At 43.0% G+C, this 19,078-nt stretch overlaps 1 protein-coding gene across 3 annotated transcripts in view; it reads right to left on the bottom strand.

Annotated features, from left to right (window-relative positions):
* The window catches only part of LOC141127437 (17-beta-hydroxysteroid dehydrogenase type 6-like), a 109,361-nt gene that overhangs the window by 23,512 nt on the left and 66,771 nt on the right, over nt 1-19,078 (bottom strand). For 2 of the 3 annotated variants that reach the window (XM_073613866.1, XM_073613867.1), the window contains 2 exons: nt 7,992-8,306; nt 585-843 (listed from right to left, as the gene is read on the bottom strand). In XM_073613866.1, coding sequence (XP_073469967.1) covers nt 585-843; nt 7,992-8,304 — 572 coding nt within the window. In that variant the 5' untranslated portion in view covers nt 8,305-8,306. Of the gene's footprint in view, nt 1-584; nt 844-7,991; nt 8,326-19,078 lie in introns of all 3 variants that reach the window. The other variant, XM_073613864.1, reaches the window with a different exon arrangement.

Here is a 19,078-nt window from a genome sequence, read left to right as displayed (position 1 = left end):
CCCTTTGTGACAGCAATGGGCACATGATAGATACTCTCTATGGAGGGATCTGGGGTCTATAAGACCCCAAAACCCTCCTCTGCCCACAAAAGCATTCAAAACACCAAGATCTGGGTTTTTGAATACTTTAGATTTGATTAAAATGGCGCTGCTGACATCCAGGTAAACTGGAAGTGATGTAATCGCTTCCAGGTTACCATAGTGGAGTCCCAATAAAAGCTTACCCTGGCTTTGTTTGGGTGTCCAACTAGCCGCCGGACGCTCAAGAAGGTAGCTTAGGTCTCCTGGTGGGACAGCAGAGCCTGAGGAAGCCGCAGAAGGCGGTGGGAGAGGAGAGGACATTCCCTCCTGCTACTTGTAATAGCAATGAAGCGGCTAGTTAGCTGCTCTGATTGCTTTTACAAGAGAGACTACTGTCGGCTCTAAAAACAGTAGGCATCACCCCAATACAACCACTTGAAGTTCAATGACATACCAGGTACATGATTTGACAACAAGTGATTAAAACAAAAATGCATCTTCAATTGTGTAAATATGTTTCTAAAAGGGAAGATCTACAATAAATGATCACCCTACCAACTCACCGAAGACTATCAGAGAATGACTCTACTCCATACTTAGACATACAATATCCTCCACCACACATTGTGAGTCTACCAGCCACACTGGCAACATTTACTACACGTCCTCTGGCTTTCCGGATCAGTGGCAAAAGATTAATTGTCACATCAACAACACCCAGCAGATTTACATTGAGAATATTCAAGAAATCTTCCTTAGTTAGCCATTCATTGTTACAGGTTGGGATTTCTATTCCTGCATTGTTTACCAGGCCCCAAAGTCCTGTAGTGAAATAGGAGAAAGAATGGCATTAAAATGAGCATAACTCTCTTAAATGGAACCAGCTATGAATCCTCTACGTTTGGTTTATTATCTACTGACACTTGATATATATTGGCTTTATTGCTGGAATGTTGAAATCTGTACAACACAATGTCAGTGTTATCTTTATTCATCTGCATATATGTTCAATAAAAAAACGTTATTTGAAAAAAAAAATTAGCATAACTACAATGATATTCCTTTAAAGACCTGATTTGATTGTAGCTGTATTAGTGCAATTGTGACAGAGAAAATTGAGTACTGTCCGTGATACTTTTTTTATTTGCACTAACATACAATTTTTCAGGACAAGCTTTCGGGGTATGTCCCCTTCTTCAAGGTCCAAGCAGTACTGATTCACAAATTTTTAAGCAGAATGTTAAAGAAGAAAAAAAAAAAAAAAAAAAAAAAAGGAAAACCAAACACATACAAATCAATGGTAATAAAGATAGCAGCAGAGTTAGTGAGATAAGACAGAGGGAGAGCTAGGGAGGGAATGCAGGGGGGGATGCTGGTCACAGAGCGGTCGTAAAACTTTAGCATAATGTGTAAGGAAACCAATATCTAAATTCAGGCCATTATTCTTCGTGTCAAAAAGAAGTATCATTCTTAGTTCAAACGTTTTCCTTTCCTGGATAGTTCTGAAATTCCCTTTAAGAACTAAGACATTGAGGTCTTCTATAGTGTGGTCCGATTGTGAGAAATGATGTCCCACAGGTGTGCATAAACTGTCTTCTTTATGTTCTTTGATGGTATGTCTGTGCAAATTCATCCTCGCTTGCAACTTCTGTCCTGTTTCACCAACATAAGATCCTTTGGTGCACCTTTTGCATTGGATGAGGTACACAACATTACCTGAGGTACAGCTGTAAGATCCCATGATATATCCAAAAGTGTTACACACACAAATGGGACCTTCAATATCATGGGATCTTACAGCTGTACCTCAAGTAATGTTGTGTACCTCATCCAATGCAAAAGGTGCAGCAAAGGATCTTATGTTGGTGAAACAGGACAGAAGTTGCAAGCGAGGATGAATTTGCACAGACATACCATCAAAGAACATAAAGAAGACAGTTTATGCACACCTGTGGGACATCATTTCTCACAATCGGACCACACCATAGAAGACCTCAATGTTTTAGTTCTTAAAGGGAATTTCAGAACTATCCAGGAAAGGAAAACGTTTGAACTAAGAATGATACTTCTTTTTGACACGAAGAATAATGGCCTGAATTTAGATACTGGTTTCCTTACACATTATGCTAAAGTTTTACGACCGCTCTGTGACCAGCATCCCCCCCCTGCATTCCCTCCCTAGCTCTCCCTCTGTCTTATCTCACTAACTCTGCTGCTATCTTTATTACCATTGATTTGTATGTGTTTGGTTTTCTTTTTTTTTTTTTTCTTCTTTAACATTCTGCTTAAAAATTTGTGAATCAGTACTGCTTGGACCTTGAAGAAGGGGACATACCCCGAAAGCTTGTCCTGAAAAATTGTATGTTAGTGCAAATAAAAAAAGTATCACGGACAGTACTCAATTTTCTCTGCCTTTAAAGACCCAAATTAATAAAACATTTATGGGGTTATATCTAAAAATATCCATTCTTAAATATTATTATTATGGTATTTACTGCAGTCAGAGCAACTTGATAGCTAATTTATATGATAGCGAAGGCTCACAATATACAATGTGATAATGCATTAGTGTGCATGTGCATTGTGGCTACAGTGTGGGTGCTTTGCCCACTACTGTAATAATGCACTAGAGTCAATATTCCTGGCAGTGTAATTCAGTTCATATGTTGCTGTAAAATGTATACGTGTGAATGGGCCCTTAAAGTGGAAGTAAATCCTTTTTTGAACTTTAATAACTCTAATAAGGCTTTAATAACTCTAATAAGGCTTACCTGTAGGTATGATGAATATCTCCTAAACCTGCACAGTTAGGAAATATTTACACTGCATGCAGCCGGTGACGTCAGAGGCGCATGCACTCTGAAGGGGGAGTGACGTTATTGCGGTGCTGCCAATAAGACTGGCGGAGGACGTGAACCCCGAAGGAAGACCGGGTGAAGATGGAAGCGCTTTCAGTGGTGACAGCGTGCTGGTGGAGGGCTTTGTAAGTATTTCATGATGTGCTAGTATGTCTTACAGCTTAAAAAAAAAAAAAAAAAAGCTGCTTACTACCGCTTTAAGACTAGCACAAGCCAGAAAGGAGGATGCCTGCAATGCCAATCAGTGGGATTAGGTTACCCATACCTTAGGCTGAATAATAATTCTTCTTATAGGCGGCACATTGCTAACCTGCAACAAATATGACCACCCGTGCTGATGAACACCCGCCCATGCTGTTGGTAGTTGTCAAGGTCATATTTTACTATTTCACAGAAGGTATGTGCCTTTAAGTAGCAGAACCAAAGAGGTGGCTATTTCTTGTAAACTTATCAGTTACACATTTTTCCTCCCTTTTATCAGAATGCAATCATCTCACACAAATGAGTTTACATTGTCACAATAGTGAAGCTGCGCTAAGAATAGATAATGTAAAAACAAACCATTGGAATTAGGCCAATGCGTGTAACAATAGTGAACGGTAAAAGCAACTCTGTAGTGGGGAGGCAGATAAACCCCAATGGTGATACCAAGTGAATAAAACACGTCCCCTAGTGACGAAACGCGTAGGGATGCATCTGGCTCCTGAAGAGTGGATTGAAGTCCATGAAACGCAGCGTCGGGCCTACCATTGATGCATCAAACACACATTGACCAATTTTGCAGATGTTTTTTACTTCACATGACTTTTATCTTGTTTGGGGGATTAAGATGCATAATTGTACCTACCCATGTCCCATGGTTGTATATACATAGATTTATTGTCTATATGCGATTATTTTATGTCTAATGCATGCAATGCGTTTTTATGCCATGTTGATCATTGGTCCTTAATAAACATACATATGTTTGCACCTCTGTGAGTGTGATTGGGCTGCATCATGCGCACCTCATTCAAAGTCCCAACCTCCCCCCCTCTTTTTCATGATATTAAGGATGGGGGCGCAAACTTTCCCTTGCGTCCCAATTAAAGTCCTAAGTTCGCTTTTCCCCCCATTGCTTGCATTGATTAGGGATGGAGGTGCTCATGATTGTAGCCCATCGCTCTCTTATGGTGGATTCCTACCGGGTCCGGCCGTAATTCAGCATGCTTTATATGGAACGTTCATTGCACTGACAGTTCACATACTTTGATCTTTCACCACTTCATACATCTTTTACTCCCTGGGGCCAGACTGGGTCTGTGCGACTCATTGTCGGTGGGTGGGCAGATGTCCTGTTTCCCGGGAGCTGCGATGCATGCTGGTGTCTGCCCTCCTGCCTCCCCTCCACAGGGTTGGGGGTGGGTGGCTGGGCGGATCTTAACACCGTGCATCGGCGCCATGCCCCCAGCACTGTGCATGTGACTTCCTTGGTTGGGCGTCGCACACACAGATGTCCGGTATATCAGCTGGGCTGACATGTGGTGAGCTTCTCTGGTGTTTGCCGAGGTTTTGCTCCACTGTGTCGTGCCTGCGTGACGCTGAGGGGGAGCTGGCGTTTCATACTGGGGCTGCATCTCACTCCCTGCTTCATGGTATTCAGAGACGGTGCTGATACAACCTATGCACACCCTGATCCCTTTCTATATATGTGGCTTCAAACATCATATGTACTCTTCAAGGTAATATTCCGGGTGCTTTTTTCAATCACCTTGTCGATATCCGCAGCTTATATCATTTCGTTTTTTGTTACTTGTATCATCATAGATACATTTTATATATCTCCTACATTATAGAAGTCCCCTCCACTGCGGGGTGTTGGTGTGTGTAGTCCGGTGTTCCTCATTGAGGTCCCCCTCTCAGCTCCCGGGCCAGGCTCCATGGCTTACCCCTGGCTTTGTTTTGTCGCACGGTCCCAGTTTTGGCTATCATGTGAGTAACCTTTTTTGGCATGGCCCATTATGCCCAAATTTCCCCCTTTTTCTGCTGATTTTGTTAGACCCATGAAACTATATTGCTTTTTATACATCTTTTATAGAATTTAGATGCATCTGGCTCCTGAAGAGTGGATCGAAGTCCATGAAACGCAGCGTCGAACCTACCTTTGATGCATCAAACACACATTGACCAATTTTCAGATGGTTTTTTACTTCACATGACTTTTATCTTGTTTGGGGGATTAAGATGCATAATCGTACCTACCCATGTCCCATGGTTGTATATACAGAGATTTATTGTCTATATGCGATTATTTTATGTCTAATGCATGCAATGCGTTTTTATGCCATGTTGATCATTGGTCCTTAATAAACATACATATGTTTGCACCTCTGTGAGTGTGTTTGGGCTGCATCATGCGCACCTCATTCAAAGTCCCAACCTCCCCCCTCTCTTTTTCAAACGCATAGGGAGGAGCGACATGCTGCGCCAGTCCCGGAAGTAATGGGTGGTTGTCGCGAGCCGGCCGGCTCGATTGTTTTCTGTTTGCGCATTTTTATTCCACGATCTTGTAAGTGTCCATTCATTCTTTCTATTATTACATTTTGTAAGGTTTTACACTATGCGAGCAATCTTTTGTTTTCTTGGGGATATCATCATCTAACTGCATTGTGATCACCGCTGCTGGAAGTGAGGAGCTGTATGTCTGCCATTGAGACCCCAGGCTGGGTTATTAGCCACTTGTGCTCCTGGATCCCCTGACATAATGGACCACATAGTTCTGGTAAGCGGCAGTGTGTCTGTAGGAGGAGGCATCTTTCCTATTCCCTGCACGATTCTGTGGTGGTTTGATTTGATTTCCTTTCACCGTGATCAAGTATATACATTGTGCATGGACCATTTTGTTGTTTTTTCCATTTGATTTCATACGATATATGGACTCAGCCTTATGGGTTTTTATCATCATGATTCATCATTTTTCATATTTATCACTTAATTTTTGCTATTAATTTAGTTATTGGGTTTTATTAACCCATCCTTATATACACCTATTTTTGTTATCATTTTTGTGTTTTATTCACTTGGTATCACCATTGGGGTTTATCTGCCTCCCCACTACAGAGTTGCTTTTACCGTTCACTATTGTTACACGCATTGGCCCAATTCCAATGGTTTGTTTTTACATCATCTATTCTTAGCGCAGCTTCATCTTGTTTCTATTTCTGTTTGGTTTCGTATAACGCCTTGAGTTGCAGCTTGGTCCTTTAGAAAATAGCGCAGTTTTCTTTTTAACAATTGTCACAATAGTGTAAGGCAGGATGGGACCGATAAAACACTAGGAATTGTTCTGCATAAAAGAGATGAACCTAGATTCTTGTGATTGTTGCTATTGTTAACCCCTGATGCACTAGTAGTAAGGCTTGCCTGGCCTAAAACATTGCATTAGGTAAGGCAAATAAAGAGTACAGTGAATATAACTATAATAATACAGAGTTAAAACAACAAGCATTGTTGTACAATGCCTTTAAGTCTGTCATTACCAAGACCACATTGGACCTGTAGCAAGGTCCCGGACCTCCAAAGGCCTAATGGTGACCTCCAGAGCCAGGGATAGCTGACATCCGTCTTTGTAGAGCGGGTTACAAGGCATGGTGGGTGTGATGCAAGATGGAGTGATGGGCGCCAGACATTTTTTAAATGCAAAAGAGATTTATTGTCTCTTAACAGAACTGTAGGAGAGAGGGTTAGGGCCAGGACACTCTTAAGTAGATGGAATGATAATTGGCAGACTCCGAGCCTTCTATAGGTAGACAGCTATACAGGGGAAGGCCTCCAGCCGGATACCACTTCTGTATAGGTAGGACTGCTGTCTCCTATGGCAAGAAATCTTGTAACAGTCACTAACGGTACTTAACTATTGGCAACACAGAATAGTTCTTCTCTCACACTACAATCTCTCACTGTAGACATTTACTCACTGAGTTCCCAGTCTCTCAGACTTTCAGATCCAATCACCACTGAATCTCCTGAGTTCTTCCACTGCTAGCACGCTGTATAATCCTCAAGCATCACCCCTGCAATCCTGCTGGGTCCCTGGCTTGGCACTCAATGCTCCTCAAGCGTCACCCCTGCTGTCCTGCTGGGTCCCTGGCTTGGCACCTGCTGAAGCTTTTCTCCTTCTTCACTGTCCCTGGCTGGTGACAAGACTGCTCAGGTACTGGCTCCAGCTTACTCACTGTAGACTCAGGTAACAAGGGGATGGTCCCTTAGTGGCGACAGCTTCCCCTCTAACTCCGAGTACAACTGGTTCCCCATCCGACTGAAACTTCACAACTCGGTTGGACTCAAATCCTGCAGTCCTAACCCTACGCTGCTTCTCTTGCTCTTGGATAGGCTTCAGGCAGCCTAGCATCCAGGCGTTTCCCTGAGATAGGCTTCTGGCTTGGCCTAGCAACCCGGGGCAACATGACACACGTCCACCCAGACAGCCATCTAGGTGGCACAGAACCCCGATCACCTGACTCCACCCAAATAGGCTCTCCCAGCAGGCCAATGGACCATGGAAACTCTGGCCAATTGGCTGAGACACCCCATCCATCCATAGTCTGACCTTGCCCTTTTCAATCTAATGCCACCAGCAAGCGCCACCTAGTGACAGAAGAGAAAAGGTACAGCAATCCAGAGTTAGAGAGGAATCAGTGGATCTTCTAACAATCAGTCAGGATGATTAATACCTGACAAACTAAATTTACTAGCATCCCTGCCTAAACACTAGGGTGCTACAGAACCATCCAGATAACTTTCTTGCTGTTTTGGAAATGATTTTGAAGGTACTAAAAAGCTTTTCTTAAAGCAAAATGGCAAAGCCTTCCAGTGCTTTAGTAAAATGGGCAAGCTCCATGGGTTGGAAATGACAAAGCTTCGTCTAATAAAGCAAATAAACGTTCTGCAGAAATCAAACACTTTGGCCTGATTTGCTTATAATTATTTTTAATAATTAAGGCGAGTGAGAAAGCCTTTGCAAACATAATACAAAGATAGCTAAAAATATTTCTCTGTGTGTAGAATTAGCAGTAATGATTCATAGAGCTCTGAATAAAGTTAAAAAAAAGGTATAATAAAGACATCCCTTACCTTCATCTTTTACAATAGATGAAACCCACTTGGCAGCAGAACCAACACTTCGGCTATCAGTGACATCCAAGATTACAGTTTGTATTCTCTTGGAGGTCTCTTTCTTCAGGTTTTCAACCCCGCCTTCTGTCAGACAAGTAGCTAAAACCTTCATTCCACGTCTGTCCAGCTGCTTTGCCAGCAGGTTCCCGAATCCAGAATCACATCCAGTTATAAAGACATATTTATTGGTAACATTCTCCATAATCAGGCTCTGTCTGTACCATCTGTACAGATAAATTATACTCAGCACCACCAGTAGAGGGAGCCACATATCTACAAAAGGATGGAATTACTGCAACACAAATACAAAGCATGTACAGAATTATTATCCAGGTAAATTGTTGCTTGTATATGGGAATTGTTGCTTAAATAGAGAAAAGTAAAAAAAAAAAAAAATCAATCAAGCCAAAGTCCCCATGACTTGATGCTTATGCAAGTTACCTGTATCCAATTTAAAATGTATATATTATTAATTGGAATGATAGCCTTTTGTACAGATTTGCTTTATTTATTGGGATTAAAAAATAAGTTTTTTTTTTCTTCAATAATTAAATGTAAAATACAGCATATACATATTTCATATGTGCATTGCCAGCCAACAGGTGGAGCTCTAGGCTTTTTTAACTACTTCAAAACAGGGCACATTCACCTCCTTCCTGCACGGGTCATTTTTCAGCTTTTAGCGCTATCACACTTTGAATGACAAATGCGCGGACATGAAACATTTTACCCAAATGAAATTTTAATCATTATCTTCACACAAATAGAGCTTTCTTTTGGTGGTATTTAATCACTGCTGTTTTTTTTATTTTTAACTAAGAAAAAAGACTGAAAATTTTGAATAAAAAAAAAGTTTTTCTTAGTTTTTGTCAGTAAAGAAGTGATTTTTCTCCTTCTCTGATGTGTCCTGATGAGGATGCACTGATGAGGTGGCATTTATGGACACTGATGAGGAGACACTAATATGCCGCACTGATAGGTGTCACTGTTATGTGGCACTGAAGAACACTAATAGGCAGCACAAATGGGCACTGATAGGTGGCACTGGTGGGCACTGATAGGCAACACTGGTGGGCACTGATAGACGGCATGGAAAGGCAGCACCGATGGACACTGATGGGAGGCACTGATGGGCACTGAAAGGCAGCACTGACTGGCATCATTAATGGGCACTGATTGGTGTCACTGATTGGTGTCAATGATGGGCACTGCTGGGGCTTTACTGTAATCAGGGCAATGATGATCAGTGCCCTGATCACCTGCCCTGGTCTCCCCTTCGAGGAGATGCCACTGATCGGCTCTCCTTGCCACACATTCTGTCAGTGTGAGGCGAGAAGAGCTTATTAACGGCACTTCTGCATTTATATGTGACCGCCACGTCATCGGCTCTTTGCACAGCTCGGAGTCGCGCCATGTCCAGGGAGCACGGCGAGGCTGTGATCGCTGCGCTGCGTGCCCCCACGGGAGCGAGGGAGCGCCCATTTTGGGATGCCGTCATATGTCCTCCCAGAACTAGAGCTGCATCGCTCCTCCATCATTTGATGGTGGGCAGTTGGCAAGAGGTTAAACATACCCACCAGGCTAGCTTTTACTGCTTTGCTGTTGCCTGTTAGTTATAGATCGGAGTAGCTTAAATCCTAATTACATACATAGCTTTATGTCTCACAGATGTGACAACTCCCTACGTATGGGGATTCAGTCATGACAGTCCGAAGGTCAAGAGCATCTGCCCTGTTCTCTCTTGAGAAGTCTATAACCTCTTTTTATATGAGCCTCCTGTATTTAATGTTTATTTAAAAAATAAATATATAACATAAATATTAAAAAAATATATAAAATATTGGCTTAAAAACATGTAGAATTAAAACATCTTAGAATACTTTGCTTCACCGGCTGGACCCATTCAGCTATATTTAAATGAGAATCACAAAATTAAAGTGGTTGCAAACCTCAGACATGAAATATGAACAAAGCATATCTCTCTATGGTGTGTACTTGCCTTAATCTTGTCCCTGACATCCTTGGACAGCTCTTTGGTCTCGGCCATGGTGGAGAGATTGGAATCTGATTGATTGATTGCTTCTGTGGACAGGTGTCTTTTATACAGGTAACAATTTGAGACCCTTTAAGAGAGTGCTCCTAATCTCAGCTCGTTACCTGTAGAGGAGACAGCCAGAAATCTTGCTGATTGATAGGGGATCAAAACTTATTTCATTTCACTCATTAAAATGCAAATCAATTTATAACTTTTTTTGAAATGCGTTTTTCTGGATTTTTGTGTTATTCTGTCTCTCACTGTTAAAATAAACCTAACATTAAAATTATAAACTGAGCATTTCTTTGTCAGTGGGCAAACGTACAAAATCAGCAGGAGATCAAATACTTTTTTCCCTCACTGTAGATATTGTATGTAAAGAGCTGCGTAAATTGAAGGTGCTGTAATAAATAACATTTCTCCTTTCATATAGGAAAGTGTCGTAGAAACATAGAAAAGTGACGGCAGAAAAAAGACTGAGTAGTACATCGAGTCTGCCTGTTTTTATTTTTTTTATTTTTGATTTATTTTTTTATTTACTTTTTTATCTGAGTATACATCTATGTTTGTCCCAAGCATGTTTGAAGCAATTTACTGCTGACTGTCTTCAGTTGTTGACTCCAGCCACAGAGCACAGAGATGCTTGTGCAGCTGTTACCTGTGACCCAGATTGACAGACAGATGCCGAAAACAAATGGTTTGCCTTTTTTTTTTTTACAGGGATCTTTATTAAGAATGTTTACATTATTAAATACATAAAGCACAAAGTTTTGTAATATCATTTTCTTACACTTTATTATACTCATCAACATGGAAGGGTTTTTACATAAAACACAATACTGTACATAAATCAGCATTAGTGTCGCACAATGTTGAGGTAGTGATACAGAAAAATATTACAATAGATATCTGTATAAAATCTCACATTGGTAGATAATAGTAGTTAATTCACAGTAAGGGCTTGTTCACATCATTGGTGCGTCTGAGCACCGCTTGTGTGTTTTGGGGCAGCCCATTAATTTTAATGAAATGAAACACACAAAATAGGTGCCAGCACAATTTTTAAAATCACACGGCACCAAAACACTTGGTACTGCAACATCATGCATTTTGGCAGGCATGAACACATGCGCATTTCCTAGAGTACCATTGAGAATTAATGGCACCCACATGCATCTGCAAAAGGCAGCATATTTTTGTGCAGTGTAGGAATATGTGCAATTTTGCATGCCTTCCTATACTGTGCCTTGTGTGAACAAGTCCTGAAAATGTATGGGCTATGAGTGGCCTTTGGATGGTCTGCCAAATTTAATCTTCTACAAAACTTGTGAAGTAGAACTAATATCAACATGGAAAAATGTGCAAGCATCAGACAAACGAGATCTGACCAACAGGTGCCGTTACTGTTTCAGGAACTCATAATAAAGGTTCCTATCTTTTTTGAATCGCATACAATGTTCCAGTAAGATTAAAAAGTTCTACTTTCAATCATCCCCACTGAAGACATAATAACAAAATGCTGGGATACTACAGTACACGAGTCAATCATGCTTCTTTATTTGTATTTTGAATTGGCCAAGTTGCCTGTTCTATGTGGGAGAAACAACACAAAAACTAAAAACAGGGTTGTGACACATACAGTATAAGTATTCAATTAGGGCTAGTTCACACCTGAGGGCACCAACCTACAGATACTTGTACCCTGCATGCCTGACACTAGTGACGCCCCTGACCATCTCTAGCCAGTAAAGCCTCGTACACACGATCGGATTTTCCGCAGTCAAAATCTCAGACTTTTGTCTGAAGGCGTGTGCCTGAATTTTGTCTTGCATACAAACGGCAAGGAATTGTCGGCCAACAAACACGAACGTAGTGACGTACTATGTGGTTTTTCAGCTCTTTAGCGCCACCCTTTGGGCTCCTTCTGCTAATTTCGTGTTAATAGAAGTTTGGTGAGTGTTGATTCGCGCTTTACAGTTCGCGCTTTTCATTTCTTGCTTTTCAGCTCATTTCTGAACGGCCGTTCGTCAACCAGCCATGTTGTGGAATCGGAGGAGATAACGTGTTATTATTGACCTTGGAGTTATTGCTTTGACCCAAGTCCAGTCCAGGAACAGGAGGAGGAGGAGTTCTTGGACCAAACATTGGTTGCTTTATTAATCGTGACCAATTATGTAATATGCCTTTCCTGCAGGAGAATAATCCGGATGATTTTCGGAATTATCTCCGGATGACGGACCCCTGCTTTCACCAACCCTTGGCATTGTTGACTCCCTATATTAAGAAGCAGGACACATGCATGAGGCTTTTATTTTATTTTTTTGGTTGAATAATAATGATTTGATTTGTTATATTTTCTATATTTTTGGATGCATAGAATGCACTTTTTAGTTAAGTTCTATTGGCAGATAGCATGTCTAATTTTATGTGTTTTCTTTTTTTAATGCACAATAAAAAAAATTGTGGAGAATAATACTTGGCTATGTGTTTTACTTCAAATGACAGTTTGGGAGTAGGCAGTTACATTTAAAAAAATACAATGTAAAATTGATTAGGGACACCAATATAGTTGTATCTTTGATCTTAAAAACTAGGGGATAATGGTGTTGTGGTAACTTTCCCAAAAAAATCAAACAAGCATAATAATAATATTCTTGATATCACTGGAAAACAAATGCCTTTTAAAATCTGTTTGGCATAACATCAGTATCACCAGCAAAGCAGCTTCATTATTATCCCATTAAAGAAGAAGAGAATTGTGCGCTGCATTTCGACATTTCATAATTTGCCGCGTCACGAATGTTAATGCTCCATTACGAACGCTAGTTTACCAGTGTTAAATTCATCAACGAAAACGTTTTCGTCAACGATTTCGTCAGCGGCATTTTTACAGTCACGAAAAAAGAACGAAAAGTATAGCACATTTTCGTCCACTGACGAAAACTATGACAAAAATTGGATCTGTTTTCGTTATCAGACGACAATGAGACGAAAATGGCAAGGAGGGACGTTTACCAACTTCCGTTTTTTTACGGAGCTCCGCCTACATATGCAATCTGCGCCCAGTGCCAGTGACAAATCCAACGCCTTTGTGAGTGAGGCGAGAGGAGAGGACAGTCTGGAGAGAGCACTCCCATCCCGAGTCCTGAGTCCGACTCCTCCTGACGCCACGCCCGCCGCCCAGGGGCAGAGAGAGAACTTCGGCTGAGAGAGCAGACATCAGCAGACCTAGTACTTTGCACTGTGACTGCAGTACATAATTGTGGTACGTACAACAGCCAGGCCTGAAGCCTCCCCCTCCTACCTATGCATTTTTTCTTCTAATGCCTTTTCCATTGAAATCGATGGAAAAGCATCAAAACACATGTCAATGCATGTTTTATGCAGTTAACTAAATGCCCAGCAATTATTTTTAATGATTTGTTTTGTGAAAAGAACAAGCACATTTTTGCAAGTAAAGGCAGTGAGGCACACCATATCACATGCACAAAAAATGCTGGCGTTTTTCCTCAGCTACAAAGCCTGTTCTAGTGGGACCAGCGTTTTTCCAGTATGGGAAAATGCCGGTCACCACAGTGACCGCACTAGTGTGAATTAGCCCTCACTTCCCTTAGACGACCACCTGTGCAACAGTGCAAGTGCAACTGTGTGTGCAGGGCAGGCCTCCTCTGACAGGCAGTGCCACAGTGGCACTGGCATCCAGGGCCAGGCCTTTTTGCAATGCAAATGCACTGTCGATTATTATAGGCCATCCCCTCAGACCACCATTCAGGCTCCAGCACCTTGTGTACTGTACTCACTACATGCCATTTTTTTCCTAATTTCACAGGCCTACTTTACTCAGATCACCGTTGAGAGCAGAGCACTCACGGGTCCCGAACCCGACTCCTCCTGACGCCGCCGGCTTGCCCGCCACCCAGAGGCAGAAGAGCACACTGAGTGGCTGAGAGCAGACTGAGCAGACTGAGCAGACATCAGCAGACTAGTGTAGTACTTTGCACTGCTGTACAATAATTGTGGTACATACAACAGGCCTGAGGCCTCCCCCCTCCCCTCACTGCCCTTAGACGACCACCATCCATCCAGAGCACACTGTGCAAAAGTGCAAGTGCAACTGTAAGTGTGCAGGGCAGGCCTCCTCTGAAAGGCAGTGGCACAGTGGCACAGGGCCAGGCCTTTTTGCAAATGCACTGTTGATTATTTATAGGCCATCCCCTCAGACCACCATCCAGGCTCCAGCACCTTGTGTACTGTACTCACTGCATGCCATTTATTTCCTAATTTCACAGGCCTACTCTACTCAGACCACCGTCGAGAGCTTCCAGTTCCTCCCCACCGTACGTCCAAGACTCCAAAGTCCAAACTATACCGTAAATGTCGGCTTCTGTGATTGTCAATGGTAGAAAGAGAAGAGGAGAGAAGATCTATGGATGTATTTTACATTTGATGTTAAGGACAACAAGACTCTTTGCAAACCATGTGGAGCGACACTTGCTGGTAAAAATACAACAAACTTGAAGAGTCATTTGCGGACAACTCATCCTAAATATCATAAAAAGGTAAGCACAGCAACAAGTGACAATGTAAAAATAAATAAAATTAATAAGAAATTTTTTTTTAAAGTGCCCCCGTTGCAACGACCGCCATCTGCCATGTTATTCTCTAGATTCTCTGCTAAAAAATTATATATAATGTTTGGGGGTTCTAACTTCTAAGTAATTTTCTAGCAAAAAATATGGATTTTAACTTGCAAGCAAGCAACAAATGTCAGAAATTAAAGGGTTATTCTTAGCTAAAAGCTGTTTTGTTGTTTGTCTGTCTATGTTGTGCACTTTAGTCACTGAATTTTAATGGGAGCGAATAATTTGATTTCATAATATCTATCAGCTGCTGCTTTCCCCGAATGTGAGTATCTCACCTAAATATATGTAGAATGATGTGGTCAGTCTGTGGTCACTGGAAGGGGCTGGGGCACTGTCCATTTTGGCACAGCACAGGCATCTAAAGCCCTAAGGCCGGCCCTGGCCTATACATATAGTATATTATAAAGGAACTACTTGGAGCTGACTAGAGAACGTAAAATCAGAATAACTTTAATTTTCCCCCCTAATTCAACCCCACAGATACAGAAAACCTCAAATGATGGACCAAGTCAAGCCAGTGGCAGTGCACAACCACAGCAATCTATTTGCACTGCTCTTTTAGGTGCTTCAAAATATAAAATTGACTCTAAGGAACAACATGCCAGGGAGGAGGCCATAGCAAGATGGATTGGGCGCACCGGATTACCAGTCAGAACGATTGAAGGTGAGGACTTTGTTGGCATGATGGAGACAGTAGATAGGAAGCTGACTGTTCCAAAGAAAACTAAAATAAGCAATCTGATTGACAAACAGTATGAAGATGAAAAACAAAAATTCAAAAAGAGAGTGGCTGCTGCTCGGAGAGTATCTATTTGCACTGATTTGTGGACCAAAAAAGGACTCTCAGCTTTATTCCATGCCATAAGTGGATGCTACTTTTGTGTTGAACAATATAAACCTGAACACATATTGTTGGCCCTTGAACAAGTAGCCCACCCACACACTGCACAGTCAATCAAATCATATGTGGACAAATGCTTGCAAGAGTGGGACATACCAAAGAGGAAGATCCTTACAGTGATAACAGACAACGGGAGCAATATGGTGGCAGCATTTAAACAAACCACAGCAGCAGCAGAAGAACCACCCAGCTCTAGTGAGGAAGACTCCCCATGACGGAAAGTGACTCTGAGCCTTGGACCAAAATTGATGATCTGCGGTGAGTGAGCCATTTTTATTATTCTTTTACATGATGATATGGTTGACAGTTGACACAGTGACACCAGACAATTATCACAATGGCTATGAGATGATTGATATGGGGGCGCTATCTGCTCTACTCTATGGGGTGCACCTTTGTTATTTTTCCACTTTATTTGTAGTCTTGTGTACTGTAAAAGTATTCCAAGATGTTAAGTGTTAAAATAATAGAATGGAACAGAAACCTTTTCTATATACTTTATGCTTATTGGGCTGTGTGTGTTCCACTTGTTAGGTACCAACAGATCGACATGGACTGGACACCATGGGGCACGCCAATGCGCAAATGACATTTTCATATTTACAAAGCATTTGCGCTGGTAACGCAGCGCGATCCCCCATTTACTATTCTCATCCCGGCGCATGGGAAGAGGTGATCTGTACGTCACTATAGACCTGGTGCACAGCATGTTTAACTTCAAATTTAAACAAGCTGGAAGTGCCAATAATATGGGGGGGTGATGTGGGGTGATGTGGGGAAGTGTTGTACTAACTGTGCAAGTCACAAATATGGCCAATATAGAACGAGAAAGTGACTTTCTCGGAACAAGCCGGCAGCGCCGGCAAATACATTTAAACTGCGGGAGGTGAATTTATGCACCGCGCATGCTCAAACGGCATTTGTGCTTGTTCAAATACTTTAGTTCAGTGCGCCGGCAAAATATTAGTAAATGTCAGGCAACGTAAAAGCATTTGCATAGGTTGAACGGGCGCACCTCTGTTTTTTTTTTTTTTTTTAACGCTGGTTCACTTCGTGCGGCTCTAATGAAATGTCAGTCCGGCAAAACACATACAAGTTCATTGATAAAAACAGCATTAAGAAAACAAACACAATTCAGAAAAAAAAATCCGTGGGGTTCCCCCGAAATTCCATACCAAGCCCTTCAGCTCTTGTATGGATATTAAGGGGAACCCCACGCCAAAAACAAAAGAAAAATGGCGTGGGGTTCCCCAAAAAATCCACACCAGACCTTTCAGGTCTGGTATGGATTTTAAGGGGAACCCCATGCCAAAAAAAAAAAAAAATGGCGTGGGGTCCCCCCAAAAATTCAAACCAGACCCTTATCCGAGCACGCAACCTGGCAGGCCGCAGGAAAAGAGGGGGGGATGATAGAGTGGCCCCCCCTCCTGAACCGTACCAGGCCACATGCCCTCAACATTGGGAGGGTGCTTTGGGGTAACCCCCAAAACACCTTGTCCCCATGTTGATGAGGACAAGGGCCTCATCCCCACAATCCTGGCCGGTGGTTGTGGGGGTCTGCGGGTGGGGGGCTTATCGGAATCTGGAAGCCCCCTTTAACAAGGGGACTCCCAGATCCCGGCCCTCCCCCTGTGTGAAATGGTAAAGGGGTACAAAAGTACCCCTACCATTTCACAAAAAAACTGTCAAAAATGTTAAAAATGACAAGAGACAGTTTTTGACAATTCCTTTATTTAAATGCTTCTTCTTTCTTCTTTCTTCTATCTTCTATCTTCTATCTTCCTTTGGTTTCTTCCTCCATCTTCTTCCTCTTCTGGTGCTTAACCACTTCCCGCCCGCCCTATAGCGGATTGACGTCCGGGAAGTGGTTGTGTTATCCTGACTGGACGTCATATGACGTCCAGCAGGATAACATGCCGCAGCGTGCCCCCGGGGGCGCGCATCGCGGCGATCGGTGGAGCGGTGTGTCAGTCTGACACACCGCTACACTGATCTTGGTAAAAAGCCTCCGGCGGAGGCTCTTTACCACGTGATCAGCCGTGTCCAATCACGGCTGATCACGCTGTCAATAGGAAGAGCCGTTGATCGGCTCTTCCTCACTCGCGTCTGACAGACGCGATTAGAGGAGAGCCGATCGGCGGCTCTCCTGGCAGGGGGGGTCTGTGCTGATTGTTTATCAGCGCAGCCCCCCCTCAGATCACCACACTGGACCACCAGGGATCGCCACTAGGACCACCAGGGAAGGGGCAACATGTGGATGGCCAGGTATGTACCCCATGGCCATCCACATGTGCCCAGTGTGCCCAGTCAGTGCCAATCAGTGCCCACAAATGGGCACTGATTGGCACCATTATGTTGCAGTGATGCCCAACAATGCCACCCTTAGGGGCATCACTGCAAACAACCAGTGCCGTCAGTGCCACCCATCAGTGTCCATTCATGCCACCTGTCAGTGCCCATCCGTGCCCATCAGTGCCCATCTATCAGTGCCCATCCATGCCCATCTGTGCCAACTATCAGTGCCACCCATAAGTAACCATCAATGCCACCTATGAGTGCCCATCAATGCCACCTATGAGTGCCCATCAGTGCCGCCTATAAGTGCCCATCTGTGCCACCTATGAGTGCCCATCAGTGCCGCTTACCAGTGCCACCTATCAGTGCCCATCAGTGCCGCCTATCAGTGCCCATCAGTGCCGCCTATCAGTGCCCATCATCAGTGCCCATCAGTGCCACCTCATCAGTGCCACCTCATTGGTGCCACCTCATCGGTGCCCATCAGTGCCGCCGTATCAGTGCCAGTCAGTGCCCGTCAGTGCAGCTATATCAGTGCCCGTCATTGAAGAAGAAAACGTACTTATTTACAAAAAAATTTTAATAGAAACAAAGAAAAACTTGTTTTTTTTCAAAATTTTCGGTCTTTTTTTATTTGTTGCGCAAAAAATAAAAACCGCAGAGGTGATCAAATACCACCAAAAGAAAGCTCTATTTGTGGGAACAAAATGATAAAAAATTTGTTTGGGTACAGTGTAGTATGACCGCGCAATTGTCATTCAAATTGCGACAGCGCTGAAAGCTGAAAATTGGTTTGGGCGGGAAGGTGTCTAAGTGCCTGGTATTGAAGTGGTTAATCTAGTATTCTTGTCCGGCATCTTCCTCCGCGGCGTCTCCTTCCCTTCTTCTCCTCGGTCCCCTCCGCAACCATGGTGGCATGGAGGGAGGCTCCCGCGCTTCTCTTCATCTTCTTCTCTTCATCTTCTTGACTTCATCTTCTTCTCGGGCCGCTCCGCATCCATGCATGAAGGGAGGCTCCCACTGTGTGATGCTTCTCCTCTTCTGACGGTTCTTAAATAACGGGGGGGCGGGGCAATCCGGTGACCCCGCCGCCCTCTGACATCACGGGGAACGCCACAGGGAAGTCCCTGTCAAGTCCCCCAGGCAGGACCCAGGTCCCCAAACAATTTTT

This window comes from Aquarana catesbeiana, linkage group LG02 (genome assembly GCF_042186555.1).
Source record: "Aquarana catesbeiana isolate 2022-GZ linkage group LG02, ASM4218655v1, whole genome shotgun sequence".
In the NCBI taxonomy this organism is placed as follows: Eukaryota; Metazoa; Chordata; class Amphibia; order Anura; family Ranidae; genus Aquarana; species Aquarana catesbeiana.
This window is presented reverse-complemented; position numbering and strand designations above follow the sequence as displayed.